The sequence below is a fragment of the Xenopus tropicalis genome, chromosome 6 (genome assembly GCF_000004195.4).
Source record: "Xenopus tropicalis strain Nigerian chromosome 6, UCB_Xtro_10.0, whole genome shotgun sequence".
NCBI lineage: Eukaryota > Metazoa > Chordata > Amphibia > Anura > Pipidae > Xenopus > Xenopus tropicalis.
The window spans coordinates 69,658,740-69,674,821 of NC_030682.2; the positions used below are offsets into that span (position 1 = coordinate 69,658,740).

The 16,082-nt window shown below is 37.7% G+C and overlaps 1 protein-coding gene across 2 annotated transcripts in view; it reads left to right on the forward strand.

The window, feature by feature from the left end:
• The window catches only part of znfx1.2 (zinc finger, NFX1-type containing 1, gene 2), a 58,903-nt gene that overhangs the window by 22,155 nt on the left and 20,666 nt on the right, over positions 1-16,082 (forward strand). The window contains exons 6-10 of one of the 2 annotated variants that reach the window (XM_012965035.2): positions 6,822-7,007; positions 7,759-9,375; positions 10,620-10,745; positions 13,324-13,469; positions 14,531-14,674. In XM_012965035.2, the coding sequence (XP_012820489.2) occupies positions 6,822-7,007; positions 7,759-9,375; positions 10,620-10,745; positions 13,324-13,469; positions 14,531-14,674 (2,219 nt within the window). The remainder of the gene's footprint in view (positions 1-6,821; positions 7,008-7,758; positions 9,376-10,619; positions 10,746-13,323; positions 13,470-14,530; positions 14,675-16,082) is intronic. The other variant, XM_031904114.1, reaches the window with a different exon arrangement.

Below are 16,082 nucleotides of genomic sequence, written 5' to 3' on the forward strand. Positions count from 1 at the left end.
TCTAGCAGCCAGTGAAGAGATGGCATTGCTGGTTCCCATAGAAACTGAGCTCTAGCTGTCTGCTTCAATTTTTTTCTCCCAACCAACTCTGCTGCGCTCAGCTCAAACAAAGCAGAACTTTTATCAAACAGTTCTGCCTGTGTGAGTCTGTATTCTTGATGAAATGTATGCTGAATAAGGGTCTGCAGTATATAAATAAAATAAATCACGTTTCCTTTAGTCTTGGAATTACACAGTCACAGTAAGCAGACAGGAGCCATTTTGTGGGCACTGTTATTAAGTAGAGCTTTGAATCATGCCAAAATCTTGTTTATGCGTTAGAATGGGGGACCAGATAGCCATGCACAGGCACTAGCTACACAAATAGATGGTGGCGAGGGAGGGGAAGAGTGGGGAGTGCAGTGATATCTAGGAAGTGCTGAATGGAAACGCAGCCAGGGGCAGGCAATATATGATTGACAGCTGGGACTTTAAAATGCCTTTATAATGGGTATAGATGTGTTAATAAAAAAAGGAATTTGGGTTTCATGTTTAATTTGAAAAGGACTTTTATTATACATCTTTTTATGTCTCAGTGACAGGTACTCTTTAAGTATGCAGAGCAGTTTTTGGCTTCAGTCCTCAAAAAGAGAGAGCAGAGACATGCAACTAAACTGGTAAAAGGGATGGTAGATTTAAACAATGAGGTTGACTATAAGTACAAATTGATCCATGGACTAGTCTGATTGCCATCTTGGAGTCAGGAAGGAATTTTTTCACCTCCCGCGGCATTAAGGTTGAACTTGAGGACGTGTGTCTTTTTTCAACCTAACTTACTATGTTACTGACAAAGTTGGAGTTTTTTTCTCTTGTGGATATAATTACTCTGTACATTTCCATTACATAGTCTGTACTCTGTACATTTCTATCCATAGGGGATGTTCTTGCCCCCGTCTTGCACATTCCCCTCCCCAAAGAATGATACGCAAGAATTATATTTGGTTAATAACTGTACAGTTTATTGATGTAATTATATACAACTTTACATACCATTGATCACATTGTTATGTAACATGTCATTCTCAATAAAAAAGTTAAAACTATAAAAAAAAAAACGATCAGTGCAGTGACAGTGGGGGCAGTGAGTTTGTGGAATGCCCTTCTGAGTGTTGTTGTGTTTGGCAGATTCTGCTAATACCTTTAAGAGTGGCTTGGATGATTTCTTGAACAAGCATAATATCCTATTGTAATGCTAAAATCTACAGTTAGTATTGATGTTGATGTTGGTATATAGGGTTTAGATCAATATTTAGGGTCAATATGGGTCAATATGGGTCTGTGTGCACTGGAGTCCGCTTGGAAAGGTTGACCTTGATGGATTTTGGTTTTTGTTTGACCCAACTTAGTTATGAAACTATGTATGTATAATATATTGGTATAGTCACCAATGTTTATATGGGTATAATATATCAGTAAATGCCCCGGCAATACAAGTACAGGGTATGATGCCGTGTTTCATGTCTCCCCTTCTATTGTAATGAGCTCTACTCACCTCAGCTGCCTGATAAAGAATGAGCCTATGGGAGCTTCAGCTGGACACAGCAACTGTTAACTGTTAGACATAAAGGTTTTGAAGGTGTAACACATATTTAATATATTAACCTTTTAAGTGCCAGCAGACTTTGACATTTCTGTTCCCCTCAGTGCCAGACGTTTTGTAAACATTCTGTGCTCTCTCAATTTAGGGGCTTTTACTGGGGGAAGTGTTAAGTTTAGGTAGGCAAACTATATATTGTTTTGTTATTGAGTTTTTTTGTATTTCCACTTCTGGAACAAGATTTAGAGCTTGAAATACAAAAAAAAAAAGAAAAAATGCTATTTTACATGATATAGGGATTTATACCAGGAACATATTTTATTTTATGGACAAAAATTCAACTGATTTGGAAAGCCTCATGTCTCCCGAACATGCCAATTCCTGATATGTATAGTTTTATTGAGATTTCTGATTTAAACAGATCAAAAACTCCCAGCAGTAAATTACTAAATTTTCAAAGCATTACAGCAGAATACAGCATACTTTAGATTCCAAAGCCAAAAATCCTGGAACATTAGGTTTACCCCGGGAAACCATATATTTTTGAAAAGTACACATTCTGCCAAATCCGAAATGGGTAACCATTCCCGGATTCTCCCGGATTCTTCCAACTCCTAAGTACCAAACGGCAATGCTTTACTGAATTTAGCATTTTCTATAAAAAATTATGAAAATTTTACAAAAACGCCTCAAATCTTCCACTTTCAAGCATCATATCTCCCACATAATATAAGGTACCAAGAAAACACATCCTAAGTATGAAAGCCAAGGGTCCACTGAACAGTTTTATGCCCATTGTGCATAGGATCACCAATGTATCTGGCATTTAGAGACCCCAAAAGGAAGTTAGTACATACAAATTGCCCCAGAGATCTCTTTAGCTACTGAAAATTCAACACGTTTACTGCATTTTCTGTGGGGTAAAAACACAAAAAAATACATTGACCCCCCAAAACCATATATTTTTGGAAAGTACACATTCTGGCAAATTCAAAATTGTTGTCTTTCTACTCCAAACTACAGAGTCGCAATGCTTTCCCAAAATTGCCAGTTTTGATGAAATACCTGAAAATCACATAAAATCTTCTACTTTCAAGCACCTTATCTCCCACATATCATTAAGTACCAAGAAAATACACCCTAAATATGAAAGCCAAGGGTCCGCTGAACAGTTTGATGCCCATTGTGCATAGGATCACCAATGTATCTGGCATTTAGAGACCCCATAAGGAAGTTAGTGCATAGAAATTGCCAGAGGTCTCTTTGGCTACTGAAAATTCAGTACGTTTACTGCATTTTCTGTGGGGTTAAAACACAAAAAATACATTGACCCCCCAAAACCATATATTTTTGGAAAGTACACATTCAGGCGAATTCAAAATTGGTACCCATGTCTTTCTACTCCAAACTACAGAGTCGCAATGCTTTCCCAAAAAAGGTACCAAGAAAACACATCCTAAATATGAAAGCCAAGGGTCCGCTGAACAGTTTGATGCCCATTGTGCATAGGATCACCGATGTATCTCGCATTTAGAGACCCCAAAAGGAAGTTAGTGCATACAAAGTGTATACGCTGCAATATAAGCTACCGGCATGTGCATTATGTGCCATAAGACCCCCTAACAGTACAGAGACCCTAGAAAACTATACATTTTCCGAAAGTACACATTCTGACAAAACAAAAATCGGTAATACATCTTTCTACTGCAAACTACCAAACTACAAAGCTATGCTAAACAGAACGGTTTTTATGACATTTCTGAAAATCGTCACAAAGCTTGCATTTTACCACATTATGTACCCCCACATTTTGTAACGTATCAACATAAAACATTCTAAATGTGAATGCCAGGGGTTTACTGAACAGTTTGATGCCCTATATGCATAGATTTACCAAACTAAGTGGCGTACAGGGGCACGCAAATAAAAAAAGTGCATATGAATTTTCACATAAGATGCTCCGGCTTGTGCAAATTTTGCACCCGGTATGTGTATTATGTGCCATAAGACCCCCTAACAGTATGGACACCCTAGAGAACCATATATTTTCCAAAAGTACACATTCTGACAAAACAAAAATGGGTAAATACAACTTTCTACTGCAAACTACAAAGCTATGCTAAACAGAACGGTTTTTGTGACATTTCTGAAAATCAGCACAAAGCTTGCATGTTGCCCCATTATGTACCCCACATTTAGTAAGGTACCAACATAATACACTCTAAGTATGAACGCCAGGGGTCTACTGAACAGTTTGATGCCCAATATGCATAGATTTACCAAACTATGTGGGGTACAGAGGAAGCCAAATTTAAATACAGCAGACAAAATGTCCATGTGCAAAGACAAGTAATAAAGAACAATGTGAAATGCAATAAAATTAATAAAAATTAAAAAAAAAATCACTAAAATCATTTTTTTTTTGCCTAATAATATCTGCGGTCAAAATAACAGTTTGAGTATTCTGGCTTGGGCAAATAAGTTTTACAGACAAAGTCAAGCCAACAACAACTATGCATAACTAAAATTGCAATAAAATGGCTAAAAATGCAATAAAATACCTAAAAATGCACCAACATCACAGAAAATGTAGTAGAAACACCAAAATAATACACAAAAGGTATTGCACAGTGTGGTTAGCGAATACGCTATCCACAATGGCAATAAAACTATTTTTTCAGGCAAGAATAAAAACGATGCGATAAAAAAAAATGACAAAGTTACATAAGTGTGTAAGTGTGTGTGTATACTAGGTAAAATGTGTTTTGTGTGCATGTGTGTGCAAGTAAGTGTGAGTGCTGTAAGTGCTGTGAATGTGTGAAATCATCCGGTGAGTCTTCAGAGGGAGGGGGTGGGAGGGTGAAGCAGGAAGTGTCAGGCACGCACAGACATCGTGTCCTGACATTTCTTATAGGGCCCCTGGGCGATCGCGCCCCAGGGGCCACTTGTTCCCTGCCTCTGCTAGTTGTCTAGGGGCTGGGGAATGAGCGGGGAGTGAAGGAGCAGCTTGAAAAGCCGCTCCTCCGCTCCCAAATCCGGAAGTGCAGCAGGACGTAGAATCTACATCCTGTGGCACTTAAGTACTTTGATACACAGGACGTAGATTCTACGTCCTGTGGAACTTAAAGGGTTAAAGTAATATGTTTGGTTAACATTAGCAAAATATTTAGTAATATCCAATTTTCTTGATGTCAGTTTTTAATATGTATTAGAAACTTGTTCCTGTCATTTTACTATTTTTCATGAGGAATTGAAAACTATTTTGCAAAATTTACAAAAAAAGGGCCAGATTCAATTCATTGAGAAAAAAATGGTTTATCACGTGAAAACTTATGGATGAAATGCAATTCGAGGAGAAAAAACTTTTCTCCTAATTCAATTCAGGTTTTTCCCTTTTAGTTTATATCATATTAAGTGGCCTATTAAAGATGTTTTGCCAAACTGCAATATATATCAGTAAGTATTGCCAGGGTCAGACTGGGGGTGCAGGGCCCACCGGGGCTTCTGCCTCAGGGGCTCCTGCACCCCCTAATGGCCCCTGGGGGTTCGGGTCTGGGCCAGTCCAACGCTGAGTATTGCCCTTTTACATCTTTTAACTTGAGCCACCATTTTGTGTCCTTCAGAGATCTGTAACAGGAAGAAGTGTGGGAGCAAAAGACAGAGCTTTGTGCATTAATTGGCTGATGTAGACTAACTTGCATGTTTACCTTTGGTTTGTTTGTGTACACTGAGAATTGTATGATCCCAGGGGGCAGCCCTTAGTACTTAAAATGGCAGTTTTCTTTTTAGGATTACCCAGTGGCACATACTACTAAAAAGTATATTTTTGTTTATATAGATGAAGCAGGATTTTAAATATGAGTTGTTTTATGTGGTATATTTTTATAGAGACCTACATTGTTAAGGGGTATAGTTTTCCTTTAATAAAACATGTATTCATTTATGTATATTAAATCAGTATACAGAGTGTGACATTATTATATAATATGTATACTGACCAGGTACTACTTTGAATTGAAATTCCATATAATTTCAATATTCTAACATAAACATGACTTACTAATGTAGGGACCCATAGGGTTAAGCTCCCTATGGCTTTACCCCTACCTCTTCACAATCTGTACTGTTATTGGGCAGAGCCCTTATACTCAGGTTTCAGTTATGTAACTGTACCCCTTATAGGTTTGTACAGGTTGACCACTCCCCTTGCAGACTGATATAGTGTCTTGCAAGGAGGAGTGTCTTCCTCTTTGGCTGCAGGCTGCTCTCCAAGTAACAGCTCCATTGAGCCTGGAGGCCCCAGAAGCATTGTACCCTAGAGGATGCTATTATCTCTAGTGAAAGTCGGGGACAGGGCCCCGTGAATGAGAACAAGTCAGCACAGCAGCTCTATTTAATAGCACTCTCTAGGAGAGGTGAGCACAGTCAGTCTAGCTAGAAAGGGCAGCCATTAGCCCCATCAAAGGAGTTATTAAGGGTTTAGCCTACCCCAGGCTCTGTATGCCTTGCTGTAGGGACCACAGTTAAGACAAAGGATTCGGGCTAGTATTAACCCCTGAACCACCGTTGGCTGGAAGGGATCCGTTCCAGTAAAGGGCATCCATCTTGGGCTCTCAGCTAATACCTCTGCATTTCTCCATGTTGGGCTATGCTGTTCCTAAAGGTCACAACTGCTGTTTACCACTGTGACATTTTATATCTACTGCTTGTGAGTATATGACAACCCTGCATAACATCTGTGTCTTGGACAATAAATCTGTATTATAGTTTACCATAAGAATCCTCTGGCGACCATTTCTATCATCTGCACCACACAACCTCAGCTAGTTGTAGTTCAACTACACCCTCGCTCCATAGTAAATCTCCCACTTAGCGGAGGCCCATGCCTAAGTATTAAGGGTCGCATGTAACACATGCTCTACACTACTAGCCTGGATTTGCCTTATTTAAGTCAGAATAGTGTTACACTAATAATAGCTATCATTTCCTCTACACACTGAATTTTAGAAGCTATTTTGTCTTTTTAGAATCTTATTTTGTGTTAATTCATTTTGTCTACTTTGCCCAAATATTTCCAGCTAAAATTTAAACAATGCTTTATTTAACTTAATTAAATTATTATTTTTCTAGGAATTTGGTGCTTACTTGTAGTTCATCTCTAACAACAATGTTTTCCTACAGTGTTGAATTGCCTCTTATCCAATTTCTATTTTTGTTCATTTTATACATATGATGATGTATCAAGGAACCAGTACAATGGAAAAGAACCCCAAACCAGTGCAAACTGGATCTCGTAAAGAAAGAGCCTACTCTGAGAACAGAGCAGGTAAAGGGATGAAACTGGAGGTACACGGTCCTTCAGACAGACAGCATAACAGAAAGCAATCTGGGACACAGTCATCAAACCAACAAAGCCACTCAGCCAGAACAGGTGACACATTAGATCTGATTTTAAATCCAGTGCAGACTGATGGAGATGTAATATTTTGGTTGCATTCATTACATAGTAACATAGTAACATAGTAAGTTAGGTTGAAAAAAGATGTACGTCCATCACATTCAACCACAATGCCTATATATAACCTGCCTAACTGCTAGTTGATCCAGAGGAAGTCAAAAAACTCCATCTGAAGCCTCTCTAATTTGGCCGCAGAGGGGAAAAAATTCCTTCCTGACTCCAAGATGGCAATCAGACCAGTCCCTGGATCAACCGTACTAAGAGCTATCTCCCATAACCCTGTATTCCTTCACTTGCTAAGAATCCATCCAGCCCCTTCATAAAGTTATATAATGTATCAGCCAGCACGACTGATTCGGGGAGGGAATTCCACAACTTCACAGCTCTCACAGTAAAAAATCCTTTCCGAATATTTAAATGGAACCTCCCTTCTTCCAAACGGAGTGGGTGCCCTCGTGTCCGTTGGAAGGACCTACTGGTAAATAAAACATTATAAAGGTTATTATATGATCCCCTTATATATTTATACATAGTTATCATGTCACCTCTTAAGCGCCTTTTACATTTCAACAAGACATTTGATGTATTTGCATAATGAGGGAAAAAAAAAAAAACTTTTTCAATAATTTCAATAAAACTGCTTATTTTCATTTATATGTTAATGGCTTTATGAAGGACAGGTCAAGTTTTTACTTTATATAAAAATGTATCTTTTTTTCCCCAGTGCCAGCTTATCCTGGTGCTTACCAACCAAGAAATATTGCTTTTGCAACAAAGGCAAGAAGTATGCAGAACCTGATGGAACTATCTGCTCATGCTAATACTACAAAAAATGACTCTTGCTATGAGCTTAAGCCAGATGGGACCAACAAAGCAAAAGCATCATGTGCAGAGAAAAAACTAGACTATCGTACGATTTCAAGACTTTCTTTGCTGGAACCATCAGAAGTTCTAATGCAACTTGTGGCTCCAAAAAGTGGCCTTAATGAATTTCTTAATGAGGGAAATATGTCTTTTTCTGCAGTGGAAGGTTTTCTAAAACTCTTAAAGACAGCCATTCGATGCACATCAAGCCACCAGAATTTAATTCATCTCCTAAATCAAGTCCATGGCTCAGTGTTTCTGAAGCAAATACTTCCTTACCACATTATGGAATTTTCAAGAACAGTCACACAACAGAATAAAACATTTTCATTTATTGAAAATACTTTTATTTTACTGAATGAGCTAGTAAGTATTTTTCCTTCTAGCTCCTTCACAGAAGTAACCATAGTGAATACCCTTTTGGAAAGTGTACTTAATGGCTTGCAAAAAAGTGGAGAGGCTGTTCCAGCAGATGTGCAGCATAAAATGGAGTCTCTTCAAACTTTGCTTCAGCACTTACAAGTGAAAAAGCAGGATGGAACACTGAGGTCTGATAACTCAATTTATATTGTGGGAAATAGGGAAGATATTTCTGATGATTTCAGGAGTCTATCCATCTATCCAACCTACAAAGACATTTATTTGGATGAAAAAATCTACATGCCTCAAAATATTGTTGATGGATCGTATCGTGATGCAAAATCCTATCTAGACACCCATTTTCGCCTACTGCGAGAAGATTTTATTCGCCCCTTAAGAGATGGAATTTCACAGCTTGTCAGTGTTCACAGTAAGGAGATAGCTGTGACAAAGTTTAATGACATTCGCATCTACTTTAATGCACAGATTTTGTCACCAGTCTGCACTCGAGTTGGGATTGTTCATGAGGTCAAATTTGATATAAGCAAATTGAGTAATGTGCACTGGGAAAGCTCACGACGTCTGCTCTTTGGAGCTCTAGTCTGTCTTTCCAAAGACAACTTCAGGAACATGTTTTTTGCTACAGTGGCTGACAGAAGTGTCAGTGATCTCCAAAAGGGAGTCATAACCTTAATGTTTTGTGAAGAAAGTCGTCAGGCATTGGAAAGTTACACTGTTAGTGACACTTTTCTAATGGTTGAAGCTACAGCATACTTTGAAGCATATCGGCATGTTTTAGAGGGGCTGAAAGAAATGGTGGATACTGAGATTCCATTTCAGAAATACATTGTTCATTGTAACACAGCAATTCATGCACCTCTGTATTTGGCACAAAACAGGACTGGTTATAGCCTGGAATGTTTGAAAAATCCCAATTCCACACAAAAACAAGGCTTTGTTAATATGTACAGCCCCATGTATAGTAACCAATTTGATGTTCTTAATTTTAATACATGGCCAAGAAAAGAGGAACTGGGACTTGATGAATCTCAGTTTGAAGCTATTAAGATGTCTTTAACAAGGGAACTATCTATTGTGCAGGGTCCTCCTGGAACAGGTAAAAACAGTTGTACATTTTATTCATTTTGAACATTGTAGCAAAAAGTATTATCGCCAAAACTGCTTTTTTTCTTTATTTGTCATGATAGCCTATTGGCAATAACAAACAGGAGCTTTGTTGCCCATGGGACACCACCTCTCTTACTCACCCAATAATATCTTTGATCTGAAAGAATAGAGCTTGTAGCATTTACAACACTTTAAATGTGGCCGTCTGGCATAATCGCAGTAAAATGTGGAAGAAGGCATTACAAACCGCATGTTAAGTGTTTTACATGGGGTGATCTCCATTCTTCTGGATCAATGACTATTTTCAGGCACTTCAACTCCAGCAGGCTGGTTCATTTGTTAAAGAAAAGGAGTGCCAGCCAGAAGAAGGAGTTGCAATGATAGTAATTGGGTGGTGCCTAATAAATTGGCACCCAGTTATCTAAATGTTCCTTCTCCTTTAAAGAGTGAAAAAACTAATATAGTTTTATCATTCTATATAGGCTTCAAGCAAACAAAAATTAAGCAAAGGAGAAATTAACACTGTTTCTTTTTGTTTTTATGCAGGAAGTCCCCTGTGTAATCAGAAGACTCAGAGTGCATAATTATTCTTTACACCAGGGGGTAAAGGTGGTCATACACTGGAAGATTCGCTCGGATCTTCTCCCGATATGGCCACCTATGGATGGGCAATATCGGGCTAATTTGATCCTTTGGCCCTAGGGCCAAACAATCTAATTAAATCAGTGCACATAGGCACAGTCGACTCGGTGACCACATCAACGAGCCGATGTAGTCCCCGATCCGACAGTAAAATCAAACCTGCCCCATTGGTGCCCATACATGGACAGATAAGCTGCCGAAGCGGTCTAAAGGACCGATTTCGGCAGCTGAAATTGGCCCGTGTATGGCCACCTTAACTTGCAACAGCACATGGTTCTTATGTAGATAAATATGTAACATGCATTGCTTGTGCCTGCTCTATTGCAATGTCACCATTATCACTATACTGAATACATATTCGTAGCCAGGCGGAGGAAAGCACATTTAAGGAAGTGAAACACATTTATTGAAAATGAATCATGTTGTGATATATGGATTCTGCATTTATTCTTTTTTTGCATCAACAAATGCATGGGATTGTACTGAGGGAATAATTTACCAGTGCACATACAAATGTAATTCTACATTTTCTCCACCCAAAAATTATAACATTTGAAACATTAATTCATTGCTTTTCTGTTTCTAATAAAGGTAAAACATACGTTGGCCTGAAAATTGTACATACTCTTTTGGCAAATTCAGATCTCTGGAAAACTGGGAAAAATCCAATTTTGATTGTATGCTTTACCAACCACGCCCTTGACCAGTTTCTTGAAGGTAAGTATTTTAACTAGCATGCAGATGCCATGGACATTTTAGGATGGCTAGATGGATAACAGAAATCATTTTCAGCCCTTAAAGGACAACTAAAGTCTAAAATTGAAAATCATTAGAAATGCTGTATTTTGTATACTAAACATAGATATAAACATTATCAACTTACTGCATAAGCCCAGGGATTGAGAAGCCTAATTAAAATAATGATTTATGCTTTCAAAATTGTCCACAGGGGGCTGCCATGTTGTTACTTTGCTAGACCATCTTCTATAAGATCTGGCTCCTGCACATGCTCAGTTTTCTCTGGGCTGCTGTTGGGAGGTGGATCTTAGGGAACATAGTAAATTATCAAATCAACAGCACAAAGCCAGTTGCTGCATAAATATGCAAAATAATCCTCCAATGAGAATCCCAGCTGATGTGAGTAAATCCGGCTCCCTGTTCTCTGTTCCTGCAATTGGAGTTGGGAGCAATAAGCACAGTTTCCCAGCACTGAACAAGTCTGTCCCTTTATCCCCATGTCTGATTCCTGTGCCATATAATGAAGGGAAAAATGACGTAATTATCTCTATATGTAAGATAAAATATTAAAATGGCTGATATAGTGCTGGGAACCTAATTAGCATTCTCATTGGTCAATTCTCTTGCATCTATAATTTTTTCTTCAACCTCTACACAGTACTAAGGGGATTCCCATAAATGATACTGGCCAAACAATCCCATTTGCACAGAGACACAGGTGCATCATGGGTACAGGTACATATAAACTAGTGCTGCCCTATTATACACATGGGATTATAGCACATCATGTACATACTTTCCTCAATCTAGCAGAAAACTACTGTACTTTCTAAAAAAAAAGCATCTGGATGTTATCATTCTACAAATAACGTACATTGACATTCATGTCAAGTTGAGAGTTATAACTCAACCAAAGCACTTTTCAACTCAAGAGTTTGCTGAGCAGACTGGGGGTTCCATACACAGCCTGTTTATTATAGTGAGAGCACAAACTCTGAGCTCAGTGCCAGTCACTTTGCATATGCAAATCAGCATGCCTGGGAAGGAACATAGTGTTTGTGCAGAGGTTCCCCTGTACGTATCATGTTGTTCTGCCTATACACCTACTGGCACAGTTTGGCCTCTCCCCGTGTGTAATGCACACAAACCCCATGCAACTGCTTCATAAACACTATGAGAGGTTATTGTTTGTATCCCCACAACTGAAGGCAATAATGCTCTGTACATTAGACATGGGGGAGATCATAAGATGCAAATCAATATGTTACTTATAGAAAAGCCTTTGCAATGGGGCAGTTTATTCCCAGATGGGCTGTTTTGTATAAGTAAAGTGAGTGAACCTTTAGCCATAGCTTGTGTTCTCTATATAATAACCGCTCAGTGCAGGAATCTCCATTGACTTTGCTTTGTATACAATAAGTTGTGTTTAGTTATGTTTGTCCCCTATGTGGGAGCGGTATATGGTGTTTTCACTCTATGGTATATAAGTGATAGAATCAACCTATTTTTATGTTTTAAAATAATTGACAGAACTTGAGAGAAACTGAATTCAGCACAATGTTTCCATCCTTTCTAATAAGGCGGAAAGAAAAGTCACACAATAAGGATTCAGTTAAATTGTAGCCCCAAGCTCAATGTGCCAGAGCAGGACTGGAGTTTTTTAGGGAGCAGCCAGACAGGACTGTGATTGGTTGGCTTGTATGCATGTTTAATAGTGACCAGGCAGTGACTAGACCAAGCCGGCATAGGAAAGAGGAATATTGTGAGTCGGTCCCTAAGCTCAGGTCAGTGACATCAGCCAAGAGCAAACTGAGCATGTGCAGTAGTTGGGCAAGGCAAAAGATGGAGAGCTACTGTGGGCATCTTCAGGGGCATGGATCTTTATTTCTATAGAGTGTTAGTGGCTTTGGGCTGGTACAAGGGCTCAAAACACATAGCTAAGCATTTCTAGCCATATTCTTTTTTAGGCTTTAGTTGTCCTTTAAGGCTAAGGTCTTTCGACCCTGTATTTGCTAAGGTTCCCTTTAAGCTCATGAAAACTTTAACAGATACATAAGTTGCAATGCATCATAACTGGTGGACCATCTAGTACTTTGTGCCTCACTTGGGTAATCATGCCTGAAGTTTGAGAACTAGTCTTATGGGGAAAAGGATTTAATGTAAATATTTATGCTTATGTAAATATTTACATTTCAAGTGTCAGATGCCAGTGGCTAGAGGGAAGCTTGATCTCAGGGTGGCCATATAGTTCAAAATAAGCTTCCATTAGCACCACATGTGAATAAGAGATGCTCCATATAAAGATTAAGCACATGAAAAAAATGATATTGTAGTATGTTATTGAACAATGCAACAATATTTTTTGGCATTTCCTTTAACCTGCTTTCAAACCCTTGATATTCTTTTACATTCATCACATATTTAAACTTAAAAAATATAGTCATGTTTTGGACAATTATAAAGCCCTTGTTAAAATACAAGCTTGTATTTTAAAAGCCTTTCTACAGAAGTTGCATTAAAAAAAATCACCTCTTTTGTATATTTTGCTGATTTTCAGGAATTCTAAAATATAAGGCTTGTAACATAGTAAGAGTGGGATCAAGAAGCAGCAGTGAGATTTTGCAAAACTGTTCCCTCTCCAAAATTCGTAGCAAAAAAAGCAATGCAAATCTGCCAGGGTATATGAGAGCCATGCATGCAGAGGTAAGTCAATTCCAAGCAAGTACATAATGTTCACAGAGAAAGGTCTTTCTTATATTAGTCTATGGATGGAGCACACTTCTTTGATTATTATGCACCAATAATACAATGTTCATTTTAGTTGTCGAATACCAGTTGTATTGTTTCACTATGCAGGAAGTTTTTATATTGGGATTCCATTTCTTTTGCTTACCAAGCCCCCAAAGCAAGCTATGTCTGTAAGTAACAATCGCATAAAGACACGTCCACATTTCTTATATGTGCAGTAGTCACACAAAAGCACACATGGGGGCAGATTTATTAAGACACGAACGCTCAGAGCATTCATTTGAACGCTCCGAGTCTTGCGCAACTTTTTCGGCGCCCATGTGACTTTTTAATACGCTTGCGTGAAAAAATCCGAAAGGTTTTCCCGCTGTTTACAATCGTTTGGTACGAAAATTTCCGGACTTTTGGATTGCCAATACGATATTTTCGTGACTAATATGATTTTTTAGTAAGCATTTTCGTGATATTTGAGATCTTCAGAAATTTTCGTATCCAATCCGAATTTGTCCCATTCGGGTTTCGAACTTGCATTTTCATGAATGTGCCCCATGGTCTATATTTGGATAATTGGTGTAATTGTGAGTATTATTTTGTCTTTATTAAAGGGATAGAGCCTGCTTTAACATTCTTAAAAAATATAACAAACTGAAAATAAATTTCTTTTGATTTGGCATAATTGTTAAGGGATGTTTTAATGGTTATCCCAATTACAAAAGGATTAAACTCAGTATGATGCCAGGCAGACTTTAATTATACTGTAGCTGGATAAATTGTTCTGCTCAACTGTTGCCTCTAAAACTGCATGCATTGACTCCTAATGAAAGCTTGAACATCACAAATTCAGAAACCAGGAAAGATTTGAACAAAAGTCAAGGGCTAATAAAGCAGTTAAGCTAATTTCCCATTTTAACTGTTTTATTTCTGCATTATTAACAAATAATAAATATTATTTTATAAATAAATATTGTATGCCAATATTGAAAAGCAATTAAAATTTACTTTTTTTCTGGATTTAGCTCTCAAATGAAAGGAGAAATGTTCAGAAAATATTGATGGAAAAGGCATGTCTTCTGCTGAGTGCCACCAAAGGAGTTCTGCATGAAAACACTTTGGAAAATTACATACCTTGTCATCATTTCTCCAGTCTTATGTCACAAAAGGTATTCTTGAGTTAATTGTTTTTACAGGTCTGCTGTATTACCTAAATGCCAGGTTTCAAATGTCAAAAAGTGAGCACATTTCAATATCTAGATATGTAAAATGCCCATATTTGAAACCAGCTGTACTGTGCAGTGCATATGCAGTGCTGTGTTCCGATCAAATAATTACAATTTTTAAAAATTATTTCCTTTTTTTCTGTAACAATAAAACAGTGCAGGTATGGGATCCATTAAGTTAAAAATTACGAGAGGGTCATTTCCCATAGACTCCATTTTAATCAAATAATTCTAATTTTTTATTTTTTCCCTTTTTCCCTCTAATAATAAAACAGTACCTTGAACTTGATACTTACTAAGATATAATAAATCCTTATTGGAGGCAAAACAACCCTATTGGGTTTATTTAATGTTTAGTGATTTTTTAGTAGACTTATGGTATGGTGATCCAAATTATGGAAAGATGCCTTATCCGGAAAACCCCAGGTCCCAAACATTCTGTATAACAGGTCTCATACTTGTAATTTGTATTTGATACAAACTAAGATCTAATTAATCCATCTAGGAGGCAAAACAAATCTTATTGGGTTTATTTAATATTTAAATGATTTTTTAGGAAAAGTATGGAGATCCAAATTACAGAACGACCCATTATCCAGAAAACTCCAGGTCCTGAGCATACTGGATAATAGAACCCATACCTGTACTGGCAATTATTTTCATCACTTTTGTACTTTTTAAATAATACTATGCATCAAATTTGCAGAAAACAATGAGTTACTGCGTTAGTGCCTTCTGCTACTTTACAGCTAGTTTTTTACAGTGCTTTAGGGAGAACTAAAATCTCATAAAATACCTTTGGTCTTTATTAGTGTATAGGGCTGCACATACACACCAGGAAGCTGACCATTTAGTATTAAAGAGAGATAGGGGTTCTGCTACCATAATAATTCTTAACTTTTATCCATTGTTATGGATATAACCCTAGGAAAGACTTCTAAAACTTAAACTGTGCTGTAACGGTTGTAAAACAAATTGGTTCGATATAACAGCACATTTATGTAAAGGACTACTAACTTCAAAATCCTTTTCTGGAAAAGATGTGATTATACTATATTTAAGTAATGCCCTATGAGCTGATTCTTACTTCCTGGGTCTTTAAAGCACAGCTAGGGTAGGAGCTGATTAGATCTCAGCTCTCTTGCTTGTTTCCATGAATGTAGTGCAGGATATATCTAGTACAGGTATGGGACCTGTTATTCAGAATGCTTGGGACCTGGGGTTTTCCTGATAAGGGATCTTTCCGTAATTTGGATCTCCATAACTTAGATCTGCCAAACATCATTTAAATATTGAATAAGTCCAATAGGCTTGCTTTGCCTCCAATAAGGATGAATTATATCTTAGTTGG